At 37.6% G+C, this 15,828-nt stretch overlaps 1 protein-coding gene across 1 annotated transcript; it reads right to left on the reverse strand.

Moving 5' to 3' along the window:
• Nucleotides 1-11,424: 11,424 nt before the first annotated feature.
• Nucleotides 11,425-11,988, reverse strand: LOC136068903 (serine/threonine-protein phosphatase 7 long form homolog). Its single transcript, XM_065776729.1, has one exon. It carries the CDS (start codon nucleotides 11,986-11,988, stop codon nucleotides 11,425-11,427), a length of 564 nt encoding a protein of 187 aa, XP_065632801.1.
• Nucleotides 11,989-15,828: the final 3,840 nt, after the last annotated feature.

The following is a 15,828-nucleotide window of genomic DNA, read 5'->3' on the forward strand; positions in this document are numbered from 1 at the left end:
TTAGAATAGAAACGCTTGCACACTTCAGGAACTTGAGCTTTAAGGGTGGCTTCAGTCTTAGCCACCCCCTCGGCGAAAGCCTCCTCCTCCGCTTGTTCTAAAGAACAGTCAGCGTTTATTTTCGCAAACACGGCCTCATCTTTGGCCCTCATGGCCTCATCCCTCGCATGTTCGGCAACACCCTTCGCCCAAATCGCCTCAGCCAGCTTTTTCTTCAGGTTGGAGATGTTCTCTTCAGCGGGTCGCAGTCGGCCCTCAACCTCTTGCAGTCGCTTCATATGATCCTCGGCCTGCTTTGTAGCTGCGGCTAAATCAAAGGTCGTTTCATCTCTGGCCTTGGTCATCTCCTCCAGACTTTCGACCGCCTTTTTTAGATCTGCCTCAGATCTCTTAAGGGCACTTGCAGCTTTTAAGAACTTGTCACGCTCCTGCGCTAAGGCGCTACTCTGACCGTTGACCTCCTCATCCAGCCTGAAAAGGGCCTAGACAGCCTGCCAACAAGAACAAGTACATCATAAAGAAAAGGGAAGGGGCTAAGCGATAAATTTCAAATAAAATAAACGGGTACCAGGGGACCCACCATGCCTAGACATCTCTTAAGGTGAAGGGCAACCTCTGGCCCACTCATGTTCCCAAGCTCGGCCATATCGGTGGGAAGGAGAAGAGACTTCTCCAGGGCGTCAGCTATGAGAGCCCCCTCGACTCCTCGGGATTCCCGAATTGATGCGTCATCCATCAGAGGTTGACCATGGAGCATGGCAGCGGGCAGCCAGGCCTGGGCCTCGGACTGCTGGGCGACCTCCTTCCCCTTACATTGACCACCGAGCTTTAATTGTTTAGGAGGTCGGTGGATCCCACCTTCCTCTGGCGAAGAATAGGATTTACTCCCATCCATTGGGTCCTTGCCCTTGGAAGATCTCTTCCTTTTTGGGTCGGAAGACTCGGTCTGAGGGTCTGAGACTGGAGGGACAGAGGACGACCTGGTGTGCACAAACAAAGGCTGAGATGGAGGTGTTGGGGGCTTGGGCTGCGACTCTTTTGATGCACCCTTCTTGGAGCTGCCTTCAAGCAAGTCAAAAAGACTGGTTTGGGGCTACCTCTTTAAACCCATCTCGGCCTGGGTACCAACTCTTAGGAACTGAAGATCGGCTTCGGACAAATGAGGGTCCCCTAGATCACCAGAGGGATCCTCGGACTGATCAGCTAGGTTAAACACACTATATTCGTCCTCAGACGAGCTCAGTTCGACCACCTCCCCTGCCTTTTTAGGTTTCCCTTCCTCGATCTCTATTACTTGATGGGATGAGGAGGAACCTGCTAGCGGAATGCCTTCAGGAATATGAGATCCTTCAGAAAATGCAAAACCGTCCTCCACCATGGTGATTTGCCTGAGCCGAGGATCACGAGCCTTAATGACGTGCTTTGGGACTGAGAACGACTTCTGGGCTGGGTCGCATCCGAGGATCTTGTGGGCAGCTCTAACCTGGTTATCGGCTTCATTCAGGAAAAGTTCCGCCCTAAGAACGGCTTCCGAATCCTCCTTGTTGACCAGGTGGAAATGACGCGCGAAGGCGTGCGGATCTGCGGAAAGAGAAGCAAAACTCCTGTGATTAATCAATCAAAGCAGATATGCAACAATGAAAAAATACTAAAACCTAGACCGTCTCCTACTTCGGATACCCTACCTGGCTCTCCCTCTACTGTTGGGCAGTGAAGACCGTTGTGCCATTCCCCCGACACAATGAGGAAGTCTTGAGTCAACCCCTTATTAGAATCAGGAAGGCACTGGATAAGTCGGACCCTATCGTCCCTCGTCTTCATATAGTATGTCTTACCCCTTAGGTGCTGAAAGTTGTAGCACCAGTTTACATCATGGTGAGTCAGTCTCAACCCCATCTTCTCATTCAAGGCGTCTACACACTCTAGTATCCTAAATACATTCACGGTACACTAGGTAGGAGCCAGACGAAAATGCCTAAGGTAACCACTAGTCACTGGCCTCATAGGGATTCTCATCCCTCCCTCTACAAAAGTGACTATGGAGATCACAACTTCACCTTCATTTCTCTTAATATACCATTCCCCTTCCTCACAATACCTCAAACTCACATTATTGGGTATCCCATAATCGGCAATGAATTTCTTCATCGTCTCGTCAGACTCAACTAACTTCTTAAACTTACCCATCCTTAACAACGACTAAAGGATCCAAAAGAAGGAAGGAAAGAGTAGAATTAAAGACAATTTGGTGTTACTGAGAGAAGAAGACTTACAGAAATATGGAGATTCTCCTCGGGCAGTGTGGAAGTTGAACTAGATTCAAAGTATACGCATCAAAGTTCGTAAGCGCGAAAATAAGGAAGCCAGGCGGTTCAAACAAGTACTTATACCCCCCATTTAGGTTCCCCAAGTGTAACCTCCAGCCCATAAAAGCAGGAGATCCCCGCCGAGCGATTACCATCACACCGTTGAAAGTGGGAAACGTGGAGCCGCCAAAATTTAATGCGAGCGCACACTGAGTCTCGAAACGCCAAAACGTACATTGGGCAGACGAAAAGTCACCAGCCCTAACGTGGGCCGAAGTGGGGTGATTCGTCTAGAGGGCCCGTGGATATCAAAACCCTCCTCCCTGTCCGAGGGAACGTGCAGCAGGATTTTGAGGGGCTATTGTGGGGCCCGTGGGCCTAGTAGCCTTGGCCTATCTTGCAGTTGGCCCAAGGCCCATGCCGAGGAGTGATGATCGTCCGAGGCTGTTTTATGGAGACAAGCTTTTTTGGATCCACGCCGAGGACCCACAGGTGTTCTGGTTTACATTATCTCAAACTTCAGAGGTCATTGCGGTCACTGAGGACCATACCTCCTTCAATCAATTAGAACCTAGCAAGTGAGACATCTCACCATCTTCACAGTTATTATTATTATTATTTTGTTCTAGTTTTATTATCTCAAACGTCAAGGTCACACCTGTGGCTATCGAGGACCATATCTTCTTCAGTCAACTAGCAACTAGTAAGTGAAATTTCTCACCATCTTCGTAGTTGGCACGGGACTAGTGCCAGTTTACACGGATCATATGTTCTACTCTTGACTTACGCATTGGTATTGATTTAATTTTCTAGTCAATAAATAATTTACTCTTCCATTTTGGAGTGTGGTCCTTTCTAAATTATAATCAATCAATCTCTTGTACGTGTGTCTATCATGATTATTATAAGATAATTTTTTTTTTCCTGGTTTACGTTATCTCAAACTTCAGAGGTCATTGCGGTCACTGAGGACCATATCTCCTTCAATCAATTAGCAACTAGCAAGTGAAACATCTCACCATCTTCACAGTTGTTATTATTATTATTTTTTTGTTCTGGTTTCATTATCTCGAACATAAAGGTCACACCCGTGGTTATCGAGGACCATATCTCCTTCAACCAATTAGCAACTAGCAAGTGAAACATCTCACCATCTTCATAGTTGGCGTAGAACTACGGCTAGTTTACACAGATCATAGGTTCTACGTACTCTAAGTTATGGCTTTGTTTGCAATTTTGTTTCGCTTATTAGAATAAAAGAAATGCCAACTTGTAAATCTAGTTTTAAAAAATTTACCAGTCTTGGTAATGTAGAACATAAATCTTCTGTCCCATACACCTTGTATATCTTCTTTATACTCTGAATATTGCAATTGGACACCCGTTAGTATTATCAAATTGGTTGTTAATTTTTATACCCAATTAAACTATAAGTGCTCTGTATATGCCGTAGTTATCTAGGGCAAAATTTCAGCAATTGAAAAAAAGGATATATAGGAGCCATGAAAAGAAAGAAAGAATCATCCTATATGTTCTGCTTCAACTGCATTGGCTAATTAAGTTTTTTTTTTTTTTTTAACAGGTAATAATTGTTAAAATATTTTGTATAGATTGTTTACGTGAGAAGGGGTGTGAATTTGTGTTTTAAGACTGGTTTCATCTTGAAAGTTTACAAAGTCTTCTGAAAATATAAAGTAATTTTGAAAACTTATGGACATATGTTTTCTAGAAAGCTTTTTATTTTAGAAAATTTATGGGCATTTTAGAGTATGTTAGTGTGTGTGGTGTACTTGAACATGAGTGTGTGATTTTACAAAAAGAAAAATTATTTGGATAACAAACTCCTTTGACCATGACAATTATCAATTTAAAGAAATGGTTTTTAACATTCGTCAAAGTCACATTCTTTTTCAAATAATTATCAATTTCCTTAACAATACATGGTACCTTAAAATCTCACTAGGTCCCATGATGTGCATAGTATCAACTAGACTTCACAGAGTCCATGATAATTTAAGGTGCGAATCGTGACAAAGGAATAAGGAACATCTTGGCCCCCTTGTCAAGTTCAATCAATTTCATACCAGCACTTTTTTTTCTTTTTCTCTCTCTTCTTTTTTTCCTCCTCATGGAAGAATGGTTTTATTTATTTATTGGTGTTTTCACTTCACTTTTCGATAGTAGAAAGGTTGTCCTACCCAGAGCTATATATCTGTTCACATCTTGAAGCTTTTCATCTTGAGACAAAAACTGGAAAATTCTTCTTGTACCTAGTAAAAGTTATAATTCAAAAGTTATAATGGTTTGGGTGCTTTGAAACCATAGAGATTGTTATTACACTAAGTTCACTGTTGTAAGTTCTTAAGTTCCTTGGAGTACTGGAGCTTCAGGATGCAAATAGGGTTCATTGGTGGAGGAGATTCGTATAGAAAGATTAAAAAGGTTTTGGAGCCACTGCGAAGGCAAATGTGGCATTCACAGAAGTTAACATAAAGAGTCTAGTTGTGTAAAGGTTTTTTGAGTTATAACTGCTTTTTCTATAGTGACTTTTACAAGAGGCTGGATTCTTATAATGTTTTTTTCTATCGAGGAGGGTTTTTATTTCTTTATTTATTTTTGTAATTTGTTTTCCACTTCACTTCATCACCAAAATCCGAGTGGGGTTTTATTGTTTATACTGCTTTTTCTATAGTGACTTTTATAAGAGGCTGGATCCTTGTAATGTTTTTACTATTGAGGACGTTTTTATTTATTTATTTATTTTTATAACATGTTTTCCACTTCACTTCATCACCAAAATCAGTGTGAATTTTTATTGTTGCTTTTAAGATGATATTTCCGGAGGTTGAAATACCGTTTTGTGCAATTTGTTTGGAGTAAATTATAAATTAATGCAATTAATCTACTAGCTAAATAATTTGGGGTCTAAATTGAAATTTTCAATTAGTATCAAAGCATAGGTATACTTGTTTAGGAACTTTTTCATAAGTTTAATCCTTAACTCATATTATCAGGGATAAAGTACAATCCCTCATTGTTTCCCTCGTTTTTAATTAGGGAACAATGGTGTATATTAAAACTTGAAAGGCCCTCATAAAATTATTGGATGAGAGAGTTTGGCTATATGTAGGGAAAGGTTGGATAAAACCTAAAACTAAAAGGAATGAGTGGTGCATACCAATTCATGTTGCCTACTGTGATCCTTTCTAAAATTATAACCAATCAGCTTTTTGTGTGAGCTTATCATAATTATTGCATATTTGATTAAGAATAAGAGGGGGGTTTTATTTTTTATTTTTTATTATTATTATTATTTTGTTCTGGTTCCATTATCTCAAATGTCAAGGTTACACCTGTGGTTATCGGGGACCATATCTTCTTCAATCAACTAGCAACTAATAAGTGAAACTTCTCACCATCTTCATAGTTGGCGTGGGACTAGGGCCAGTTTACACGGATCATATGTTCTATTCTTGACTCAAGTGTTAGTACTAATTTAATTTTCTAGTCAACAAATAATTTTACTCTTCCATTTTGGAGGGTGGTCCTTTCTAAATTCTAATCAATCATCCTCTTGTACATGTTCCTATCATGATTATTATAAGATTTTTTTTTTTTTTTTTTTTTGTTCTGGTTTACATTATCTCAAACTTCAGAGGTCATTGCGGTCACTGGACCATATCTCCTTCAATCAATTAGCAACTAGCAAGTGAAACATCTCACCATCTTCACAGTTGTTATTATTATTATTGTTATTATTATTATTATTATTTTGTTCTGGTTTTATTATCTCAAACGTCAAGGTCACACCTGTGGTTATTGAGGACCATATCTTCTTCAATCAACTAGCAACTAGTAAGTGAAATTTCTCACCATCTTCGTAGTTGGCTTGGGACTAGTGCCAGTTTACACAGATCATATGTTCTGCTCTTGACTTACGCGTTGGTAATGATTTAACTTTCTAGTCAACAAATAATTTTACTCTTCCATTTTGGAGGGTGGTCCTTTCTAAATTCTAACCAATCAGTCTCTTGTACGTGTGCCTATCATAATTTTTTTTTTTCTGGTTTTATTATCTCAAACGTCAAGGTCGCTCCTGTGGTTATCAAAGACCATATCTTCTTCAATCAACTAGCAACTAGTAAGTGAAATTTCTCACCATCTTCGTAGTTGGCATGGGACTACTGCCAATTTACACGGATCATATGTTCTACTCTTGACTTACGCGTTGGTACTGATTTAATTTTCTAGTCAACAAATGATTTTACTCTTCCATTTTGGAGGGTGATCCTTTCTAAATTCTAACCAATCAGTCTCTTGTACATGTGCCTATCATAATTATTATAAGATTTTTTTTTTTTTTTTTTGGTTTTCATTATCTCCAACTTCAAAGGTCATTGCGGTCACTGAGGACCATATCTCCTTCAATCAATTAGCAACTAGCAAGTGAAACATCTCACCATCTTCACAGTTATTATTATTTTTTTTTTTTCCGGTTTTATTATCTCAAACATCAAGGTCAAACCTGTGGTTATCGAGGACCATATCTTCTTTAATCAACTAGCAACTAGTAAGTGAAATTTTTCACCATCTTCGTAGTTGGCATGGGACTAGTGCCAGTTTACACAGATCATATGTTCTACTCTTGACTTACGCGTTGGTACTGATTTAATTTTCTAGTCAACAAATAATTTTACTCTTCCATTTTGGAGGTTGGTCCTTTCTAAATTCTAACCAATCAGTCTCTTGTACGTGTGCCTATCATAATTTTTTTTTTTTTTTTGGTTCTAGTTTACATTATCTCCAGCTTCAGAGGTCATTGCAATCACTGAGGACCATATCTCCTTCAATCAATTAGCAACTAGCAAGTGAAACATCTCACCATCTTCACAATTGTTATTAATATTATTATTTTTGTTCTGGTTTCATTATCTCAAACATCAAGGTCACACCTGTAGTTATCGAGGACCATATCTTCTTCAATCAACTAGCAACTAGTAAGTGAAATTTCTCACCATCTTCGTAGTTGGCTTGGGACTAGTACCAGTTTACACAAATCATATGTTCTACTCTTGACTTATGCGTTGGTACTGATTTAATTTTCTAGTCAACAAATAATTTTACTCTTCCATTTTGGAGGGTGGTCCTTTCTAAATTCTAACCAATCAGTCTCTTGTACGTGTGCCTATCATAATCATTATAAGATTTTTTTTTTTTTTCATTATCTCTAACTTCAGAGGTCATTGTGGTTACTGATGACCATATCTCCAATTTGTAAGATAAATTTAGAGTTGTAGAATAAAATAAACATACATTTAGCCATAGTTGTTTAAGTGCGTAGAGAAAAAAAAGACTCACTATATAATAGTGTATCTATAAAAAGTGTCTTCTAGTGATCGGAAAAACCGCCGGTTTAACCAGAAAACCGGAATCCGGTACGGTTAAACCGGTTTTAAGCTGCATTGTTTATTAACACTGTTTTTGAAAAAAAAAAAGAAAAAAAGATAAGAGATTTTGTTTTAGATTTAAGAAGAGGAGAGATTTTGACTTTGAAGATGCTGTTAAGTCTAAAGCTGTGAAGCCTAAAACGCCCACATTGGTACCAAAAACATCAGATTTACTATTTATGAGTTGACACAGTTGAGGAAGAACCGAGGAACTGAGGAAGCCCAAACCAAAGAGATGCAGGTACAATCTGTCCGCTTCAGTTTAAGAGCTTTTCTTGCTGGTCTCGTAGACTTGCACATGAATTGATGCGCATATATCGACGAGAGAGAGACAGTATTGAAGGCAAAGAGATGAAATATTAGAGAAAAGTATAAGAAGAAACTAGTTCAGAGCTTTTAATTAACCAAGGTGTGAATGTAAGATTTCAAAATATGTGGTAGGTGGAGCATCAACGTGTAAAGGTTGGAGTAGGATATGTGGTGGAAAAGAAATATCAAGTGGGCATGATATTGTCACTCACAGGTGACTTTTTGTTATTTGAAAAATGAAAGAATATCCGGTCTAGAATAATTTTTGTAGGGGGCTTGTGTTTCATTGTCCAATATATAAATTAAGAGAGATATTATGTTCACAATATTTTTACAATATTTTCATAAAAAATCATAAGTGATTAGTTGTTATTGATTTAAATTTGAATTTAACACTATTATTACTTTTTTCTCTAACAATAACAACTAGTATCACTAGGATTTGTTGTAAAAATATTGTAAACATATCATTTCTTATAAATTAAAGTTAAGGTTTAATGTTTTACTGTTATTTAATTAAATTTTTAAGTTAAAATATTAGTTATAAAATTATTTATATTTTATAATTATTAATTAATTATTTATGACATCATCAATTGGACCATCGGTCCGACCCCGGTCTGACCATAAAACCGAAAACCACTCTCCATTCCGGTTCTTTAACCGTACCGGTTTTTAAAACCATGGGAGATAGACTCTATATATAGGCTAAACTATGGACTCTTTTAAATTAAAATTTGTTTCATAACCCTCATTCCACCAAAGAGTTTAAAACTTGTAACTTTAAGGTGTTTTTTAACCAAAGGGGTTATACCAATTGAGAGTTCCTTAAAAATTGTTATTCACCTTAACGTCATTCACAAATAAAATTCTTAAGACATGAGTTTTCAATTTGTCATTTAGATGTGGGCCACAAAGTTTTCTTAAAATCTTACACAACTGACATAACAAAAATCAAACTGAGACAAATGGGATGCTTGTTCAAGGATGTCACCAATGATGACCATACATGGACTGGTCTGCCGATCAGGTTTTTGTAGCTTGAATCACCACAGCTGCGTCACCTTCAAAGATTCCCTCGTGAAGACCAATCTCAATTGCAAACTGAACTGCACGTCCACATGCCAGAGCTTCCACTTCTGCTACGGACTGAGGGAGAGGTATATGCATTGAAAGTGCCCCAATGACAGCACCTTTGTTGACGCAAATAACAACACCCAGCCCAGCCGAGTTGCTGCTCTTGAAAACTGCACCATCAAAGTTGGCTTTGTACTGAAACTGCTCCGGTGGACAGCAGTGAAGATCGGGTGGAACCTGGACAGCAACTGGGACGTCATCTTGTGAATTTAAGAGATCCTGCAGCATACCAGCAGCTATGGAGAGGATTTGGTTCAAGGGCCAAGTCGAATGCTCAAGGCGAATGGCATTCCTTCGATTCGCCTTGAGCATGAAAATTAATGTTAGTGTATAAAATTCTGTCGCCATCTTGAATTTTACATGCTAATGTATAAAATCAACATTTATACTTTATCGTTCTTGCCCCAAAACAAAACAGGAAACAAAACAAAAAACCAACATTCATACTTTCTCATAAATTCCAGTTAACCCAACTAGTAAATTTTTTGTGGAACTTGGGTCTAAATCTCACCAACACTAAAAACTAATTTATATTTAGTCTTCATAATAAACAACAATCATCATAAAATGCACTATAAATTCTATCGTATTTGTTAAAAAAAAAAAAAATACCTTTCCAAACTTTGTGCATTATAAATTCTATCCTATAAACCAAAAATCAGACAAACATCAGGCAGAATTTTTTGTTCAACAAATTTTTAAACTACTTGATTTCTCTTAACTATTTTTTATTTTGCTAAACCGAAATTCTCTAGACTTGCACAGTGAGCCTTCATTTGACTTCATTCTTGATTACACCAAATGGAATTAGAAACAATTGCATTGAAACTTTTGTCATTACAAGTAAACTTTCGTAGAAATTACAACCAAATTTGTTATGGAATTAGCAATGCCAAAAATACATTACACTCTTCCATGTAAATCAACCAACTGACATATCACCTTGTTTGCATTTAAAATTGAGCTGATTCACTTTTGTCTCCTACATCCCCTAGGGATGATAAGAAAGGCTTAGAAGGCATTTGTAAGCATTCAACTTCTCCTACAAGCATTTCTACAACTTTTGTTCATTGAACAACCATCACTAGCTTCATTTGTATACACCATAATGCGACTATAATCATCTTATTAACTGTTTCTTCTCCTCCTCTGTGGCATCTTCCATTATTATGTCATTTCCTTTGCTAACTTGTTCATAGACCCAAGTTGGGAAGTAAATTTGGCTTGAATGATCTACTAATGCATCAAAGTTCTTTCTTCTGCTAGCCATTTTCAACAATAACATGCCAAAACTATAAACATCAGCTTTATAGAAGATGCCTCCAATGTTTTTATAGAACAACTCTAGAGCAATATAACCTAGTGTTCCTCTTGGAGCAGTCAGACACTGCTATCATTTGCAGAATAAAGTTTCGCAAGCCCAAAATCAGAAACTTTGGGGTGAAGTTCTCACCAAGAAGAATGTTATAAGCTTGATATCGAAATGCAGAATTTGCATGTCACATCCTCGATGTAGATATTCAATCCCACGAGTCACTCCAAGAGAAATCTCGTATATTTTCTCAATACTTAAGGGATTCTTCCTTCTAGTAAAAAATGTATTTGTCGAAGAGAACGATTAGCATGATTCATATATAAGGGCAGCGCTTTGGTCCCTGGCACAAAACCAATGAGATGCACCACATTCATGCGGTGAATCCTTCAATTGTTGCAACTTCGCTGATAAAAATCTTGCCCATTAGCTTTGGGACTTATCTAACATCTTAATATCTACAAGACGCACTTTGAAGCTTCCCTATATATAAAAGATGGAACCAATATTCTAAAATCAACTCATTCCTACAACAATCCAAGAATTCAAACTAAAATAAAAATAAAAACTTGGAAACATACTTGAGCAAAACGAAAATAAAAACCTCAAATTGAGGACGTAAATTAACCGGGTACCTGCTCTACCCGTAGTGTAGCCAGCGACGTCCGTTATGCAGCAAAGACGTGTGTGGCATGCTCTGAGGTGCATTTTGGCCCGCTCCACCTAGCAGGTGTCAACAAATGCTCATTATTGAACTGGTCATTTAACAAACTTTGCTTTATATTTCACATAGTTTATTTTTGTTTGTTAGTTTCACATATTTTCAATTATATCAAACAGACAAATAAAACGTAATATATTATTACACGTAAATAATTATTCTTAAGAAACACTTAGCTTGAATAACAAGAACTCAATGAACGTACCTAATGGCAAGGGGCCCTGAGTGCACTGGAGGTAGAGGCGGCCTCACAATAGGGCATAGTTGTGGGAACCTTGAATAGGCCCATAGTTGCACCAACAAGAGTGCTCCTCCAATCTGCATCACTTCCTTCTTTGATGCACTACAAAGTTGCCTATAGAGCCAGGCCAATGCTGCACTGCCCCAGCTATACCGTCTCGCATTGCTGATTGGGTTGAGCAATTGCAAAGGCAACAGTGAGACCTGGTCCGCAGACTTGTCCATGAACAATAGGGCCCCCATCCGTACAAGTATGTGGTAGTGGGCATGTTGATGCACGACTTCGTCACCGGCATCCGCAGCTGGGGGAGCGGGAAACTGTTCATCAAGCCACTTGTATTTTATCCTTGCCCCAGTAAGGGTAGACTTGTTTGAGTTCGGTATCACGGGCGGAGGTTCATGGCCTAACAACTCTCGGCACACCACGTTCCATTGCTTGGCTGTACTTCCAGTAACAGGCAACCCATCCACCAGAATCCCCAGTATCACCTCGATATCTTGCAAGGTGATACTCATTTCTCCATGGGGCAAGTGGAATGTGTGCGTCTCCAAACGCCACCGCTTAACAAGGCCGTGATCAAGGCGTGGTTGACCTTCATATCAGGAACCTTGAATAAACCGGTCAAACCTGCGACATCTATGCATTGCATGATACGTGGGTCTAGCCCACCCTGCGGCAATACACATTTACGGCATCGAGCCTTTAGCATGTCAGGCACCTCCTGCACAGGGACAAGTATTATGTTATGTAGTGCACACGAGGTAATTATAAAATAGACATATGGAGTTGACCGATGATTCGGTTGTTGGGTCAACTGGGTAAGATCGTCGGGTCTAGGCTGCACTCTATGTAGTGCCTGCATATCTGACATGGCAGCAAATAGATTGTTAGCAATTATCTAACAAATAAACCACAATTAATATTAAATAAAAGCATGGATACAGTAAAACATATTATGATCCCAACAAGATTGTCAACATCGCTTCTTACATAAATTGAAGCTTAAATAAATAACAAGATTGTCAACATTGCTTTTTATTACCCCCACTTAACATGCAATCCAAAAGCAATCAAAATGAAGCTTAAATAAATAACAACTTGCCATAATTTTACATACAAACACTTTTTTTTTTCTATTATCTGTAATTGAAGTAAAAAAACAAACAAATGACTAATTAATGTGCTAGAAACTTAATTGATACCTGCATGTTCAATATCTAAGCAATATTTACATGTGAGAGTTCTTTTTGGTGTATGATGTCTTTGAAATTGATTTTAACAAGGAAAATATCAATTACAATTATTAGGAGTTGCATATGGAGGGAAGACATATTAAATTTAAGGAGGGAAGACATATTAATTTTGACCATGCGACACACAATATGTGATCTTCCCCCAAGGACATTTAAATTCAACTCTATGGCTTATGACCAATGCAGTCACATAATAAATATAAATTGCAACAACTTAATGTTTAGGTATTTTATTCTCAAACCTGTTCAATCAAACTTGGTCTTTTCAACAAAGTAACACTCTCTATAAGGTCATCCTTGACAGCTCCCCGTTTTATGTCCTACACAATTGCCCGTTTACGATGGACCACTAAAATCCCTACAGCTATAGGTCATTTGGGCTCGAGTTCTCAACTTAATATCTAGAAACCTATAATAACTATTCTACATTTCTACCACTAGATATGTAAGCATACCATGACTCAGTCAGCCCATTTCCCTGCTTGTTAGGCCTAACCAGAGTCTCATCATTTTCATCATTTTTTTTCTTAACACGTAACCAATACAACCAATCTTTGTCCAAACCAAACCAATCTTTACGAGATGGGTTCAGTTTCAGACACATTTTCACCATTTACAACAACTATTTACACTCAAACGTAATTAGTTTAACACCATTTACAACAACTATAACAAAATCATGCCTACAATCGATAAGACACAGTTTACACAAACCCAGAGACATCACTGAAACACCACCACTCGATTTGCCAAAACCCCCCATCAAAACCCCAAGCACATTTAAACTCGTTAATGAGAAAATAATCATTGTAGCATGTTAAAAGACAACAAATTTCTCATTAATTAGAAAATCACACAGACATAACCATATAGCAAGAAATACTTTACATCATCATCATTGCAGCATATAAAAGACAACAAAATTCTCATCTTGATTAGTAAATTTACTACTTTCTAAGTAAGTTTCAACAAAATAATCAAAATCCCACATAAAACACAACCTAATATTAACCAAGATCAGAAAAGATATCAAAGGAGAGGACTATACCTATCTTCAACGGCGGCGGCAAGCAACGACGACGGCAAGCAACGACGACTGAGGGAGACTGGATAGGGAGAGTGAGAGTGAAGGAAAGTGAGGAAGAGTGAGGAAGAGTCGGGAAGCTTGATCGCAGAGTGAGCGAGGGAGAGCGTGATGGCAGAGAGCGAGGGAAAGAGAGTGTACAGGGAGAGAGGGAGTGAATAAGGGTTGTGAGTCGTTAAGGTTCTATTGATTCAAACCGCTAAACAAAACTCGATTTTAGGGTTCCCGAGTTATGAATGTACTACACACTCCTTTTTTTATTGGGGAAAACCAACGTCTGACCAACGTCTGCTGCGCCAGCATGGCACAACGGTCAGAAAAACTCGATCATAGTAATATCGAGTTTTTCATTATAACTCGGCTTTAGTATTATCGAGCTATAAAACAGGGGCACTTCCCTATTTACTTTGGGAAAGAGGGCAAAAGCATGTTTAATTTTCCAAAAAAGGGCAGAAGCCCATTTTGTCCTTGATATGCTAAAACAATATCTCCTTTTGAGCACAAGGAAGTTTATGTGTGAGATGATTGTGAGGTACAAGAACTCCATTTTCTTTTTTCTTACTTTGTCGAGTTTACTATATAAATGATATGTCAAACAATATTTTCCTACTTGCTTCAACACTCTTTGACGGAGTTTATAAAATCTTGGAAGGTTGGTCTTTTCTATGGTCTAGATGGATTCAATGATGACAAAAAGTAGACAGAATTATTTAGGTAAGCATATTGGTAGGCGATTTGGATTTATTAGTAAATTGGATTACACCTCATTGGATCAATATGGTGTTTTGTTCTTGAGAGAAATACTATATAGAATGAACACTATCCTATGTGTTCGCTATCTTATTTCTTTTGTAAAATTTCATCAAAAATGTAAATTAAAGACTAAATTGTGAAGGTTTTGAAAAATATAAAAGATTGATCGAAACTAGCTATAACAATATGAAACATAGCTTTAGTTTCCAGTGCATCACTACACCCAAAGTAGACCTCACTTTTTTCCCCCACTTCACGATGAATCATTAACACAATGCATAAGGTAAATTGTTTTTCAATATGCCTTAAATAATGAATGGCATTCTTAAATAATGTTGTCAACTAACTTGGAAAATCTGTTTTTTGTTGCTATATTGGCATGTTATTGACACTTATCAAGATCTTTTTTGAATAATTTGGTCTTTGAATATTTTAGTTTTATCCATATATTTTTGGCATGCAGTCCCATCAGGTACATGTGCAATCTGCATTTTTATATTTCGTAGGCCTTGGTTGAAGCAGCTACATTAAGAAGAACACTAGTGACTTAATAAAAAGCAATGGGTTACCTATTTGATCTTAGCAGGTTCCATAAGTATTGAAGTAGGATTTAAGAAGAAAAATGAGGCTTTAATTTAAGTTGTGCATCTTAATCTCCAATTCTTATACCGGATTTAATTTCATGCATTTTGATACTTGACTCAAATATTATGTCTCATTTACACTTGATTGAGCTTCTGTAGTTTCAATTATTCTTAGAAAAAAGAGAATAATTGCTGCTTTAGGAGGTAACCAAGGAATGTTGTGACCTTATGGCACTATGAAGTCTATTATGCTATATGTAAATCTACATGCAAAATCAAGGATCATTTATTAGGACTTTGCATGGACTTGGACCAGTTAATATTATTTTTCCCATTATGAAATATATGTAGAATATATACGTCTATATTTTTGTTTTTGTTTTTGTTTTTTCTTTTTTGAGATAGTTATAAAATGTTGTTAATTCCGCAGCTTGAATCCTCCCCCAAGACTCCCAAACACTTTGTACATGGAGAGGTGTCAATTAAATTACAAAGCTATTGACTATATATTTTTGTTCTAAACCCATTTTTTACATGATTCTCCCTGGGTTGGATTAATAAATAACTTTATTCCTAGTATTGTAGAATAATCCTAAAGACACCATTCCAATGCTAACTTTTTACAGGAACTTTAATTTTGGTCAAAGTGTTGTGTTGTAGAAGACGGTGAGGCCAAAAATA

Source organism: Quercus suber, unplaced genomic scaffold (assembly GCF_002906115.3).
Source record: "Quercus suber isolate HL8 unplaced genomic scaffold, Cork oak 2.0 scaffold_141, whole genome shotgun sequence".
NCBI classification, from domain to species: Eukaryota; Viridiplantae; Streptophyta; class Magnoliopsida; order Fagales; family Fagaceae; genus Quercus; species Quercus suber.

Bases quoted from the DNA above. Each gene is read 5' to 3' on its own strand.
- LOC136068903 (XM_065776729.1), bottom strand. From the start codon at position 11,988: ATGAGTATCACCTTGCAAGATATCGAGGTGATACTGGGGATTCTGGTG.